The sequence below is a fragment of the Gouania willdenowi genome, unplaced genomic scaffold (assembly GCF_900634775.1).
Source record: "Gouania willdenowi unplaced genomic scaffold, fGouWil2.1 scaffold_119_arrow_ctg1, whole genome shotgun sequence".
Classification (NCBI taxonomy): Eukaryota; Metazoa; Chordata; class Actinopteri; order Blenniiformes; family Gobiesocidae; genus Gouania; species Gouania willdenowi.
This window is the reverse complement of record NW_021144867.1, coordinates 1001061-1016746: the sequence shown is the minus strand read 5'-3', so window position 1 is coordinate 1016746 and position 15686 is coordinate 1001061. Positions and strand designations below refer to the sequence as shown.

General features: G+C 35.9%; 1 protein-coding gene and 1 long non-coding RNA gene across 2 annotated transcripts; one reads left to right on the top strand and one right to left on the bottom strand.

Moving 5' to 3' along the window:
* Positions 1-4315: 4315 nt before the first annotated feature.
* On the top strand, positions 4316-12387 carry LOC114458445 (leukotriene B4 receptor 1-like). The gene is made up of 5 exons (XM_028440814.1): positions 4316-4511; positions 8950-9547; positions 10429-10629; positions 10710-10753; positions 11890-12387. Exons 2-5 carry the CDS (start codon positions 8969-8971, stop codon positions 12173-12175), a joined length of 1110 nt encoding a protein of 369 aa, XP_028296615.1. The 5' UTR covers positions 4316-4511; positions 8950-8968; the 3' UTR covers positions 12176-12387.
* Positions 12388-12586: 199 nt separating this feature from the next.
* Positions 12587-14885, bottom strand: LOC114458446 (uncharacterized). The gene is made up of 2 exons (XR_003673040.1): positions 14770-14885; positions 12587-13322 (listed from the first exon to the last, which is right to left on the bottom strand). It is a non-coding gene; the product is annotated as an uncharacterized LOC114458446 (long non-coding RNA).
* Between the last annotated feature and the right edge of the window lie 801 nt (positions 14886-15686).

Here is a 15686-nt window from a genome sequence, read left to right as displayed (position 1 = left end):
TGGAAATGTAGTAAAAAGTACAATATCTGTCTTTCAAATGTAGTATAGTGGGGGATAAAGTAAGAAGTATCTCCCTAATTTAATACTCAAGTAAGGTACAGGTACTTAAAAATAATAATTGTGTAACTCAACCCCAAAACCACTTTTTTCTTCTGAAATGTATTTTGGTATGAAGTAGTGTTGTTGATTGATCCTGGTCCAACTCTCCACATTTTAGTCAAAGTATTTAAATTTGGCATATTTTATTGTAAAATATAAGAGTGACTGCCCTCTATGGGTTGAGACCCGGCTATTACCTAAACCTCACTTCTGGTTTACATCCCAACCACTATATATATATATATATATATATATATATATATATTTTAAATTTCCCTCCTAGTGGCAAGTCAGCCAAAAACCTGGGGGTTTAGATACACTTTAAAGAGTAACTAAACTCCAAAACAAATGTATTTAGGTATGGCAGTGGCTACCCGTACGGTTGCCGTATCAATATACCAACATTCTATCCGTATGCAGTGCAACTATTTGGCCAGTTTAGGTCATGTGATAGGTCAGTCATTGGCCAGTTTAGGTCACGTGACTAAGACTAAACTTTACCCTAAACCTAACCCTAACCCTAAAAATTGTTGCGATATTGGGTTATAACCTAACCCTAGCCTTAACCCTGAACCTTTTCCTAACCCCTAACCCTATACATATACTTAGGTAACCGTACCAATTGCACCGGGGGTTGTCTGTTCGGCAACCATACAAATAGACACTTTCTTTAGGCACTGATCCTGGTCCAACTCTCAACATTTTAGTGAAAGCATTTTAATTTGGCATATTTTATTGTAAAATGTGCTGAAACCCGGCTATTACAAACAAATTTTGCTATTGGCCGAGAATGGGTGTTTGTGACGTTTTGGTGCCTTGTTATGTCACTGTTGGCTCCGCCCCTCCTATAAAAACTAGCACCTGTGGACTCTGCAATCTGTAGTGAGTATTTGAGAAAATTGTGGATAGCGAGGCATAGTGAACAGCATTGAGTAGCCAGTTAGCATAGCATAGATTGTTCTTTGTAGATTTTTTATAGTAGGCAGCGGCTCTCCGTACGGTTGCCTTATCAATATATTGAGTTTCTATCCGTATGCAGCGCCCCTATTTGGCCAGTTTAGGTCATGTGATAGGTCAGTCATTGGCCAGTTTAGGTCGCGTGGCTAAAACTAACCTTACCCTAAACCTAACCCTAAAAATTGTTGCAATATTGGGTTATAACCTAACCCTAACCCTAAACTTAACCATAACCATAACCCTAAAACCTAACCCTAACCCTAAGATGCTATGTACTTGAAACCCGAGCGACATGCATTGGCCCGTGCCTTGCCTTTGATTCCCTATTCCTATTGATCCGAGGACTGTTCAGGGGGTTTCATTGAGTCCCATCATCAATAAACCTAACACTAATGCTAATATGCTACATACTTATACTTCGGTAACAATACCAATAGCACCGGGGGTTGTCTGTACGGCAACCGTACAAATAGACACTTTCTTTATAGTATAGACTGGGCGTGTCTTAACTGCTTCCGGAGCCCCGCCCATAATCAAGGCTTATATATATATATATATATATGCAATATTCAGTGATCATAAGAAGGTTTGACTCCTGTTTTGGAAAACATGGTGACAGCCCCTTTTTTTGGTTCCTTCCCTCCCCTTCATGATTTTTTTCTTGTCTCACCCCTCTGTTCACTGCTCTCCCCTCCCTCCTTCTTCCTCCTTCTTCCTCCTCTTCACTAAAAGATCTGTTTCTCATTATCCTCAGTAGTCTGCTCTCTGTCTGAGGCAAGAGACGATAAACTTAAATAAACACTCTCCTTCTGGCCTACCTCCTTCTGCTCTGCTCTGTCCTTCCCTGCCCTCCTCCTCCTCCTCCCTATCATCATATATGTACACTACAGTATATACTGGTGTAAAACTGGGAGCTGGTTTACTCTCTCTCTACAGCTGTCATCCTCTTGGGGTTGTGTGGGCAGGCCTTTGGATTGTGGAGTGATCCCAATATGTTTTGGTGATAAACCAGTGTTGGCTGTGCTGCTGATGGTGAGTTTCCAATGGTTCAACTGATCCATAATAATACACCGGAAATCATGTTTGAAGGGGTTAAAACATAACTATTTCTAGTTTGGGGTGCTTCAAACTGCTTGGATGATTGACCATTAATCCCATCTTCTGTTTGCTATAGAGTTTATTAGATTTAAAATGAGATTACATTAGGAAACACGGTGACAAAATGAAGAATAAGAGGAAAATATAAGGGAAGCAAGACTGGAAATGGAAGTTTTGACTGAAAAATCTTTTTAAATCTACACTGCAGGGTGTCAGATCAGAAAAAACGGTCTATTGTCAAGTTTAATGTAGAGACTAACACACACACACACACACACACACACACACACACACACACACACACACACACACACACACACACACACACACACACACACACACACACACACACACACACTTTGATTCCTGTGAATGTGTTGCCCCCTTGTGTTTAAAATAAAGACTGCTTTAATTTGGCTGCATGAGCCTAAGAGAAAAAATTGATTCCTAAAAAGATTTGACAACTTTCTGTGAAGTTATTTTTGTTGAATTCAGGTTTAATGAATCAATGTAAATACTTTCACTTAAAAACAACACATCTATCTATCTATCTATCTATCTATCTATCTATCTATCTATCTATCTATCTATCTATCTATCTATCTATCTATCTATCCATCCATCCATCCATCTATCTATCTACAGTATCTATTCATCCATCCATCCATCTATCTATCTATCTATCTATCTATCTATCTATCTATCTATCTATCTATCTATCTATCTATCTATCTATCTATCTATCTATCTATCTATCTATCTATCTATTCATGCCATCCATCCATCCATCATCCTCCATCTATCTATCTATCTAGCTATCTATCTATCTATCTATCTATCTATCTATCTATCTATCTATCTATTATCTATCTATCTATCTATCATCATCCATCCATCCATCCATCCATCATCATCCATCCATCTATCTATCTATCTATCTATCCATCCATCCATCCATCTATCTATCTACAGTATCTATTCATCCATCCATCTATCTATCTATCTATCTATCTATCTATCTATCTATCTATCTATCTATCTATCTATCTATCTATCTATCTATCTATCTATCTATCTATTCATCCATCCATCCATCCATCTATCTATCTATCTATCTATCTATCTATCTATCTATCTATCTATCTATCTATCTATCTATCTATCTATCTATCTATCTATCTATCTATCTATCTATCTATCTATCTATCTATCTATCATCCATCCATTCATCCATCCATCTATCTATCTATCTATCTATCTATCTATCTATCTATCTATCTATCTATCTATCTATCTATCTATCTATCTATCTATCTATCTATCTATCCATCCATCCATCATGTCTATTTATTACAAACAAACCCTGTGTAAATTGCCTGAGAATTTAGCCATTTATGACAACAGTAAGCACATAATTCCTCTATAGATGTAATGCACTGTAGGAGGGATCATAGATATATACAGTATATCTATGGGAGCGATTGCCACAGTTCTAAGATGGTCGCCCTGTAGACGCACCGCTCTAGTGGGCATATATATTGTCTATGGCTCTAAAGGGCCAGATTTGGGGCCTTGAGTTTGAAATATGCTCTAATCTATTATTCACTCAGATGTTTAATAGATCAGTTAAAGGTGTGAATATTTCTATAGAACATGGAAACAACAACTAAAATCTTTAGGATGAGATGACAACATTTTCCTAAAGTCAACCATTTATGGGGAAAAATTCCATCCCTTAGGTTATGTTTTTCTTCACTTCCTCCAGCATTCCTGACACTAACACAGACTTGTATGAACTAGACTTAGAAGCAGGGCTTTGCTTCTACTTTATATGTTGGCGTGTGCGTGTGCCTGAGTGTGTGTTTGTGTGTGTACTACTTTATATGTGCATGTTTGTGCTTGATCAAAAGATATGACACACAGAATGTGGGCTAGCTTTGCAGTTGGCTATTATTCAGTCATTCAGAATTACTCAACAGTTGACTATGAACATAACATCAAGAGCTCCAGGACACTAAAACATGTCATTACACTCTTGACTTGCTTATGCAGAGAATGAAGAGAAGGAGCCAGTGTGTATACAGAAAAAAACATTGTTTTTGGAAAAGAACATCACGCAAACTCTGACATCACATCACGTATTAGTCATAAACGGTTGTGGATAACTACGTAGATATATGCAATGCTTGAGACTAGGAGAGACAGACACAGTGAGATAGAGAGAGAACTACAAAGGATGGACACACCTCTAATAATTCATCACAGCTGCATGTATCAGCCTGTGAGGCAGGACGTCATTTATTGTGTTGTATGCTGAGCTGACAGAGACAACTGAGGGATACGCACATCACTGACAGGTCAGTCAATCTAATGGATGGGGTCACTAACTTCTATAGATTCTTGATTTTTATACTCTCCTTTTTTATTGTTTTCATTAACATCTGACTTTTCAATCTTTCCAAACCCATTGTAGTGTTTTTTTTTTTTGTTTTTTTTTTTAATGTTGTTTCTCTTTCTCTTTTCACAATAAAGCTCTAATTTGTAAATTAAATCTGATGTTTAACTATGATTTTCGAGTCAAATTTGGCTTCATACTCCATATCTGAAAAAACAGAACAAACAACACACAAATGTCTAACTCTTCAGCTGATGGGGGTATGTAGCTTATACACAGCTACCCCCCCACCACCACAACAAAAACAAAACAAGACTCTCTAGATCAGTGGTTCCCAATCTTTTTTGTCCCATGTAGTCCCTTAGCATTTTTGTCAAATCATGTGTACCCCCCTCTTCATATCATAAATACCCTCTGCATAATTTCATATGCGTTTTCATTTGTGAAACAGCGGGCTCTCCTAAACTTAAATAGACATGTTTACATGGGAGCTTTAATTCCTCTTTAATTCAGAATATAAGCTAAATCCTAAACTGACCTAGTGAACAGTTAATTCTGAATGACAATGTAATTCCGGATTTGGTGGCTAGTTTATTTCGACTTTAATTCTGAATAAAATGTGTCTCGAACATTGGTTCCTTCAGGCGTAATCTACAAATTCAAAACAGTGAGTGGAATTTAAAGTGGAATTCAGTTAAACTACTTTTTCACATCATTACTTCAATAGTAAGTAAATACAATCTCCTTTATAAAACGTAGCTGTTATTATTGTCTTCTGTTGTCAGAAGTGTGATAAAACTGGCCTCTACAGTGTAAAATAATCCTTTTAAAAAAAATTACAAGAAATTGTAGTATTCTATTAAGCAATTTCACTGATTGTGGTGAATTTGTAAAAAAAAAAAAAAAAAAAAGTACCAGTATACCCCCTGCAATGTGCTCCTGTACCCTAGATAATATGCACGCATTTTTAAAAAATATAAATATTACTATTTTAACAATACACATTCCAAATATGTTCTACACAACTTTTAAATGTGTAATAAAACAATATATAATTCCTTTCAGATCGTCATACAGTTTGCGTCATGCTGATCAACCATATCTTGTAGTCCCTAGAGCCAAAAAAGTAGTCGGTAAATTTTCATTCAAATATAAAGCTCCATTTGACTGGAACATTCTCCCATTATCGATCCGCTCTCTAACCTCTGTCTCTGTTTAAAAATGCTCTTATCCTCCATCTCCAGAATATCTGTCAGTGTTTTTGATTATAGGCTATGTAACCGAAACCTTTTTTATTCATTTAATCTAATGAAAGTTTTTACTATCATTAGATAGCTACTATTAATGATATCACTATTATTACTTATTTATTTTTGTATAAAATATTCACTGTTTTGAGCAACTGTTAAATGTATACTGTGTGTGTGGGGGTGTGTATGTGTGTGTGTCTATCTATATTTTGTTGTATTTATTATTTTTGAAATATTGAATTTTTGTATTGTCTGCTCTGCTGTATCTGTCATTTTATGTAAGTTGAGGACCCCCTCGAAAACGAGATGTTCCATCTCAAGGGGCATGTCCTCCAATAAATAAATAAATAAAATAAAAATAAATAAATATACAGTTTATACATGTACATCAAACATATTTACATACATACACACATCTTTTCCACTGTATAGTCTATTATTCACAGCTACTGTTGTTGTTGACTAATAATTAGCCTCCGACTGACGAGTTTTCTTGCTAAAATAATTATCTATTAAAAAAAAATTAAAAAAAACAAAAAACAATGACCTTCAGTTTGTTTTTTTCTTCCTCTATAGAGTTTGTTTACGATCCCTGTTGGATTTAATGCCACCAGGGAATATAAATAGTGCAGCTGCTGTCCTGGTAGGACATTCATACATAAGCAGGAAATGGGTGCTTTATATCTTGCTCTCAAAATACAATTTCTAATATAATATCATGTTTTCTGAAGACGTTTAGTTCCCCTAATTGCTGTTGAGTGTATTTTCCTCTTGAAATGATATCCATAATGGCTAAATGTGGCATTGCATTGGTAGTGCAGAGTAAGGCATGAAGACTTCTGTGGTTTAGAAAGTAACTACACCTATGTTTTAAGTGTATCTGAGGTTGTGTGGAAATAGTGGGTATTTACCGTTCACTGTGGCTGATGTTTTGGCATGTTTTAGCACGCTGCACTCTGAGTCGGAGCCTCACAGTTGGCTACAGGGTCTGCTATAAATATTTGAAATGCTACGTCAGTCTGTCAAACATGAATACGTCCAGCAGAGAAAGTCTATCTTCCATTATGAGCCAACAAACCTTTCTTCTACAAGTTGTTCTACATATCATTCGCTGGCAATCACCAAATATGCACATATTCAACTGTTTTTCCACTTTCTTCAAAATCAAATATATATAGCATGTGTCAAACTAAAGGCCCGCGGACCAACACCGGCCCGTCAGAGCATCCAATGCAGCCCGTCAAAGTGAAAATTACATTAATAACATGAGTTCTGAAGTGTTATACTCATTTTATCTCAGTATAACATTCAACTTAGTTTTACATCAGGGGAAAAAAAATAGATTTTTATTACAATTGAGCCCAGACATTGACATTAATCGGACCGACCAAAATGGTTCTGTAATATGTTAAGGCTTTTTCTCAGGAAAAGTACTTTGATCTCCTGACATGTATCAACTGCTCAGAGGCATCTGCTAATCTGCTAATGGCTTTGATGTGTCCTTAATAATTCCAGAAAGTTATTTTTTGTCTTCTTTTTGACTAATATGTTAAGGTTTCATTCATTCAAACTATTTTTTTTCTCAGGAAATGTACTTTGATCTCCTGACATGTTTCGACTGTCAACTGCCAGTCTTCTTCAGAGGCGTCTGCTGATCCTGAGAAAAAAATGCTGTCTGAATAAATTAAACCTTAACATATTAGTGAAAAATAAAACAAAAACAAAACTTTCTGGAATCAAAAAGGTTCTGCTTGAAGTAATGCTAACCACCTGAGACTTTAGTTCATAAAGTTTTACCAAATAATTCATATTTTCCCAGTATGGTGGGTCAAAAATGGGCCACGGGCCTCTATTTTGTCACACGTGCGTTTGTCGTTTAGTAGAATTACTACACAGCTCAGTTCCAAACTAATAAACAATAAATGATTATAAGACACAGAGCCAAGCTACAATGGGCTCATGTAAAGGATTTTCAGTATTTGCGAGTGGTGTAATAACCCAAAGTTGGGGTTCAAAATAAGAATGAAGAAGTCGCATAAAGAAAAATAGTTTTATATCCCAAGAAAAACTAAACCTTTTTACTATAAATTAAAACAGAGATCAGATTTTTCTTACATCCCCACATGCAGTTATGGGCCAATGAAATTAATATTAAAAAAAACAGTATTTCAAGAGACTGTCACCCAAGAACCAATGCATATATACTGTACGACTAATCATTATTGAGTTGAAGAGTCTATGTTCATAGCTCAAAGCTAATCAAATTACAGGGCGACATATGCTAAGTTGTTTACAGTTGTTTACATCAACACATTTGATGTCTGTAATCCCGAAAAACCTTTTCCACCAGATAGGATGTATAGCAGATCTTTGTGTATATTCTGAGTGAGTAGGTGGAGCTGTATTACTGTACCAAATTTCAGTTTCCTATAAGTTGTAGTTCCTCAGGTACTGACAGCTGAAAATGGAATAAAAAAAAAATATATGTAGACGTTTACACATGAATGGGGTAAAAAAAAAAAAAAATGTAATTGTATCAGATCCAAGGGCCATATTATCAACACTCATGTCAACATTTAGAGAAATTACCAATTTTACCATTAATACAGGAAGGGACAAAGACTTTTTTGTGTTTTCCTGTCATTTTTATTATATTGTTTGTTTTTCTTTTATGTCTGTTGATGTTTTGTGATATTTTGTTGGTTTTGTGTGTTTTTCTGTCATTTTTGTTGTCATTTTGTGTATTTTTGTGGTTGCTTTGTGTATTTTCATTGGGTTTTTTTAAGTTTTTGGGGGCAGTTTAGGTTTTGTTGTTGTCAGTCTGTCGTTTTTTGTTGTTTTGTGTGTTATCAGTCATTTTGTGCTTTTGGGATCATTTGGTGTATTATTCTAAAATGTAGTGAATTTTTTTGTTTTGGTGTGTGCATTTTTCATTTTGTGTGTTTTTGGAGTAATTTTATGCATTCACTTTGGGGGCCCGTACAAAATTAGACTGAGGGCCGCATGTGGCCTCGTGGCTGCCAGCGGGTCACATACTGTAAGGCACATCTGGGCAATGTGTGCCGTACAGTACAGTATGGAACCTGCTTAGGAAATCATACATGTTGCTCTTTTTAAATGGTTTACTTTGTAATGTCTCCTATTTTTCAGGATCCAAAGTTCTTGAATTATGATCAACGTAAACCAATCCCTCCTCATCTCCAACTCCAGCATCACAAACCCTGAGGACGACAGTGTTGTGAGCAATGACTTCTCCACCGTCCTGGGAGCCCTGATCCTCAGCCTGGTCTTCCTCCTTGGTTTCCCTGGCAACGTCTTTATCGTCTGGAGCATCCTGGCTCGAATCCGTCGACGCTCCGTCACCACACTGCTCATCCTAAATCTGGCCTGTGCTGATGGCTTTCTCATGGCCCTCACCATCTTCTTCATCATCTATCTGGCCAAGCAGACGTGGAGTTTTGGAAACATTATGTGCAAAGGCCTGTTCTACCTGTGCAACACAAACATGTACGCCTCCATCTTTCTCATCACCCTGATGAGCCTTCACAGGCTCGTGGCCGTGGTTTTCCCACAAAAACTGTCTGTTTGGGTCACCAGAAAGATAGTGAGCAGGGTGATAATTGGCATGTGGGTGTTAGTGATGCTCTTCGCTCTCCCTTCGCTCATTTTTCGAGACGTGAGGATTGACAGTGATGAGAAGAACAGAATCAGACATGTGTGTGCACCCAATCACACAGTGGCTCGACATGTGAGTGTCGTTATTTACTGTTTGTCTGTTTGTTTCTGACTGCATGGAAACTTTGGTCACACTTTATTTTAAGTTTTATACATAAGGCTGACATTTCGCTGTCATTAGCATTAATAAGGCATCCTGAAGGCTGTCATTAAGTGTCATTCCCAGCAAAATATGGTTGAAAAGCCATTGAAAGGACGTCTTTGCCACACGTCTAAACAACGTCAAAATTTGGTTGAACAGTGAAAGGTGAAAAGCCATATTTTTCTGGTTATAGTACGATACTCAAGATTAATTTTGTTAGAATGTTGTTAATTAATTAACCAATTTCAACAACTAAATAAGGACTAAAATTGGACTGCGTTGGACGATCTAATAATTACCTAATTTCAACAACTGTACTCAATTTGGACAATTTTTGACGGTAAACCCCCCCCCAATTTCAATTACTAAAATTGGACGGTCCAATAACAACGTCATTTCAACGACTATTTTTGGGCTAAATTGAAGCTAAGACGGACCGACCAGATTTAGCCCAAAAACGAACATCTAAATGACGTTGGGCGTTTGGTGGCTTAAGTGTCACTCACTAAATTATGACACCTTTGGAGCTATGTTGGCATTTTTTGGGTTAGGTGGAAGGATCTCGTGGGGTTAGGGTAATGGATAACACTTAATGACAGCCTTCATGACACCCTTTTCATGCTAATGACAGGTGTCATGTCATAATAATGACAGTATAATGTCAGCCTTTATGCATTTATACATAAAGCAGTAGATTTATACAGTAAATAGGGGCTGATTGGGGCTATTTATAAATAGGGTCTAGAAGATTTATAAATCTTCAAGTAAAGTGTTAACAAAACTTTAATCATTTTCCACACTTGCTCCTGCAGGTCAGGTTTCAATATGCATTTGAGACCGTGGCAGGTTTCTTCCTCCCTTACGTCATCATCATAACCAGCTACGTCATCATCCTGAGACGTCTGAGGAAGACCAAATTCCGTCGTAAGGTGCGCAGTGAGAACCTCATCCTGGCCATTGTGGTTATGTTTGGCATATTCTGGCTTCCATATCATGTGATCAACATGATACAGGTACACAGGGCACATTTACTTCCACTGTCTGTACATTACGTGATCTCCTGAATTGATAACAATCTTCTGTTTTATCAAAGGTGGCAGCCGAATGGTACCCCGATGATTCGCCTACAAGACACACGTAAGTTTACAGTTGTTTTGATGTCACACGGCCCCACTTCCTCTGAGCATTAAACAAAAGAGGGTTACATCAGCATCTTTAGCTTTTCCTGATTATTTAGAGTACTCAATGCCCGGAGGCCAAATCTGGCCCTTTCATGCATCTAATTCAGCCCACTGGAGAAAATATTAATTATAGTGTAAATTACCAAATAATTCAGGTGTAGATATCTCAAATTCACAATTTTAGTGAAACGTCGCAATATTTTTATGGGTTCGCCATTTTCCCAAGCTTAAATCACTAGAATGCAGTAATTTTTAACTGCAAATTGCAAAACAAGTTCTGAAGTGAACATTCAGGGAGGGGCTAAAGGCAGAGAACACATTTTGTGTATGCAGCTTTACATATATGACAAGTATAATGTTTATTTTATATTGAACCACAATCTTTGTTTTAACTGTGAGGTAGTTTGAGAGGGAGGAGCTCACATTCTTATAGGATAGGAGGAACCAGGATTGTCAGGAGGAGGAGTTTCCACTAGGTGACATCAACAGCGGGGAATATACCAACTCACCAGTTTGGAGCTGACTTTTTACAAAATGCGGAACAACAAGGGAGGGAGGAAACAGAACTTTTTCAACTTTGGTCCTCTGAAAGAGGCTAAAGGGATGTATATCACTGTAGCAAAACCATTATAAAGTGACTTTTTCATAATACTGCCTCTTTAATGCTGTAGTAATGATGCTTTCACTGTAAACAAAAAAAAGTTTGTAAATTTTATAGTGAAAAAAGTGATAAGAATCTGTAAATGAAAATAACAGTTTAATACTGTTTGTATAACACTGAATCACTGTAAATATGGTGTAATTTAAACATTTTTTCCATAAAAATAAAAGTATCTTCTCTTGTTTTTGAAAAAACAATTAGTCTACTAATCTGTCGCACAAAAATATTTTTTTCCAGTTTAACATATTTTCTGTTGTGCTGACAATTCAAACATAGTGTAATATTAGTACTTATAAATGTTTTGCATTTGTTTCACATATAAAAGTTGTTTCTTTGAATTACTGTTGCACAAGTTTAACAAAACCAACAGTGCTGAATAACTAGATGCAACAGATTAATGAATTATTAAATAACCTTCTGTTAACTCCTAGATTGGATCATATTGCTAAATCCAGCCGTGCGGTGACCTCAGCGTTGGCGTTCATCAGCAGCTGTGCTAATCCCGTCCTCTACACCTTTGCTGGGAAGTCCTACATCAAGAAGAACGGCTTTGCCTTCATGGCCAAACTGTTTGAAGGCACGGCACAAGAGCAGACGGGAAACAAAAAAAGTCGAAACAAAGGCAAAGAAGATTGTACTATTAACACAGACGTCTCAATCCATCTCACACAAAATGGGACTGTTGGACAAAACACAAGCTGTAATGTTAATATTTAAACTGCATGTGGAGTCACTGGTCATGAATTGACCGATTTTTTTTTAAAGTTCTGCCAAATCCATGCGTTTTGACATTACTTTGTGAATTATTAATTGTAAACTGTTAAAGTTTTTGTATTTAATTTATACTTTTTTATATTCATTTCAGTATTTGATCAAAATTTCTTATGCTAGTTGATTTTGTTTGCAAAGTGCAATATCTCACCTTTTGTCAGTCCTATAAATTCATTTGTTTTGTTTTTTTAATTAAACAATAATTTTTATTTTTAAATGTGTTTTGCATATTTCCGCATCCAAGAACTACGGCATCGTAAAAGATTTGTATATCCAAGTGATCATTAAAATATTGAAACGTTACACTTGTGAAAGTATTAAATGCCGACTTTTCTGAAATAAAGGATTGACAAAAAATGCATTTTGAAATTTGACATTTAATTAAAAGATACACACATTTACATCAAAACAGCCACACAAAAACACTACATTTCACAAACATCAGTATCTTTCAAGTCACTGATTTGCTGAAACTTATGCAAACCACTCATATTTGGGCCCTGACCCACTAGTTGAAAACCTCTGCTAAACCCAAATGGCCATTTTGTGTTTTGTTTTCCCACCTTTCCTTAGTTTGTTATTCAGCATTTTACATTTCAACTGTGCTACACTGCCTTATTAATGTAATCTCGCCCACTAAAATGCAATATAGTGTTACTAAACAAAGGGTCACAATCAACAAATTAAATATTTCTCAAAATAATTTCATTATATTAAAAATGTCCTCCTTTGAGTTTATTTGTATTGACCATATCTACTGTGCAGCATCCACTTAATTGAAAAATACAAGCAGGGAAATCATCAAGCCGTATTGCTTTACTACACATGTTCATAATATACAGTATAACCCATTTCACAACTATAAAATAAACTACTTTTCTTCTAAGGTCAATTTATTTTCATTAAATAGAAAGTTATGCAGTGACAATTTTCCAGGAGATTGACATTTGTTTTTACACTAAAAAAATGAATGACAGCTCAATTACAGTCAAAATTATTGTTTAATAAGTGTTTGAAATACTGTTACATTTGGTAGTATAGATGTTGCATTAATTTACGTGGAGCCGTGTACATCCATGGATGGCATCCCAACCTAAAACAGAACACAAATATCATAGGTGAGTGTCAAACTGCAGTAGAAAATAATCAGCATTTGAGATCCATGTAGTCAAACCCATCAGAGCAGTAAAGGAATAATCATGAGGATCAGGTGAAACACGGACTGCAAATCATCATCAAGGTTCGACAACAGGAAGAAAAAAAAACAGCAACATTGAGCTAATGTAGAGTGGCTGAAGTATAGGCGCCGACAACTGATTGTTTTCTTTAACATTGCATGTACTGACTAAATGATAGAATTTAAATATTTGCTAAATGTAGCTTTCAATGACATTTTCACTGACATTTATTCATGTGTACCATGTAGGCCCAGTTTGCCAATATAGTTCAATGATATTATAATGAAAGTGTCTAGAGATACGTTAAACATACCCATAGACCCCAGGACTATGGGACCTTCACCGTGTCAGGATGACCAAGTAGTCTAAGGCGCCTGACAAGGAGTCTTCCTTCCGCTGCCATGGGTTCGAATCGCAATTTTGACACTTTTTTCATTTTAAGATTAAATCTGGGTTTTTGCCTTTATTGGTCATATTCTGTATTTTATTACAAATATGAAATTTGTCCTCTGCATTTAACCCATCCCTGAGGAGCATATTTCACAGCAAATTACACCTATAAATACATATATGACAAATAAATATTTTATGGTACTTCCTGGGTTAGGGTTAAAATAAAAGAGTTAGTTAAAATACAACAGACGGGACTAAATCACGCGGTGCACCTTACACGTGACCTAAACTGGCCAATGAAGGGCGCGGTGTATGCATAAAGTGGCAGTCTATGCATACGTTTAACATGAGTTTATGGCTATGGATACGTTAAATGTAAACATGGCCCATTTTAATCGGAATAGAAATCAGTACGAACAACCCCCGGTGCTATTTTAGGAATAGTCCTTAAGTAGTATAGGAATCTACGTATTAATAGCAAACATAAGTATTGGATAATCACGTGACCTAAACTGGCCAATGACGGACGCTACAATACGGATGTGGTGTGTTAAAAAACGCTTTTTGTACAAACTAGATAATACGTGCATGAAATTTAAAACAATTAAAACAGCTCTACAATTCCAGTTTAGTACACTAAATCTGGTAACACGTATTGCTTCTTGTGTTATTTCAAAATGAAGCTCCATTCTAAGTTAATATGTTCAAGACATACAGCATAGACGTCTTGTCTAATGTGTATTTAACTCAAATGTAATGGTTATTTTAACTAAACTTTACAGGGTGTTAAAATTGTCAATTTTAGGCTCCTCATAAACGAAACTCACCAACCACGTGGTCGCTGTGTGGCGTCGAATTAGCGGCCTAACAATGACAATAAGCTAAAAAATAAAGCGCATTTTGCCACATTTTTGTACTCAAACAACAAAACTACATAAATACAAGTTATTAATAAACCTAAATATTTACCGATATCAGGCTTAAATGGAGGCAGGCAGTGGCATGTTGACAGTCGTCCAGACCACAGGAGGAGGAAGAAGAGAGAGATAATGAAGCTGAGCTTCAATTTATTGGTTCTTTCTTCTTCTTCGGTGGTATTTAATGGTGGTTGCAACTACTTTAAATAAAAAATACCGCCACCTACTGGGTTGGGAAATTGGACAGCATTTGTTGTACTGTTTTTGTTTTGTTTATATTATTATTATTATTATTATTATTATTATTAACAAATACGTACAAGAATAGCAAAATATGGCATTTTACAATTTATACCAAAATACCAACTTGCCAAGGGAACATCAACTTAAAATAACTTGTTAATTTGTATTATGTTTTATTACTACAGACAGTATTATGGTAAACAAGCATAGAAAACAAAAGAGAAAATTAAAACAAAACAGGGAATACCATCTGTGCATATTTGAAAAAAAAAAAAAAAAAATCACATCAAAAGTGATCGAATATAAATCAAGATGTCAATCATTTAGAATGAAAAGAAGATAATAATGAATAAAAAAAAAAAAACAACAACCGTAATAAACAATAAAGTTCAAGGCAATCCTTTACGCAAGGGGACATTTAGAAAGTTAAAAACTATAAAGACTTCACTTCGTTTAAGAAAACAATACATTTGGGGGATGACGTTAACACACTGATCTGAAGTAAAGAATGAGGAGCTCAGAGGAGAGCAGAGACTCCTCCATCAATGTGCGTGTGCGCCAATTTGACTTTAGTAACTGTTAGAAACTCCGCATTAAACACACACACACACACTCTCTTTATAAAAACAGTTTCTCTTCAGTTCATAAACCATTTCATTAAAATCTCACAAATACATTCAAAACTGTTTTTGTTTGAGATTAAAGAGACATGGTCGGATCAATTGA

Bases quoted from the DNA above. Each gene is read 5' to 3' on its own strand.
- LOC114458445 (XM_028440814.1), top strand. From the start codon at position 8,969: ATGATCAACGTAAACCAATCCCTCCTCATCTCCAACTCCAGCATCACA. The intron at 9,548-10,428 runs GTGAGTGTCGTT...TTGCTCCTGCAG, and splicing joins ATCACACAGTGGCTCGACAT to GTCAGGTTTCAATATGCATT. The intron at 10,754-11,889 runs GTAAGTTTACAG...GTTAACTCCTAG, and splicing joins GATTCGCCTACAAGACACAC to ATTGGATCATATTGCTAAAT.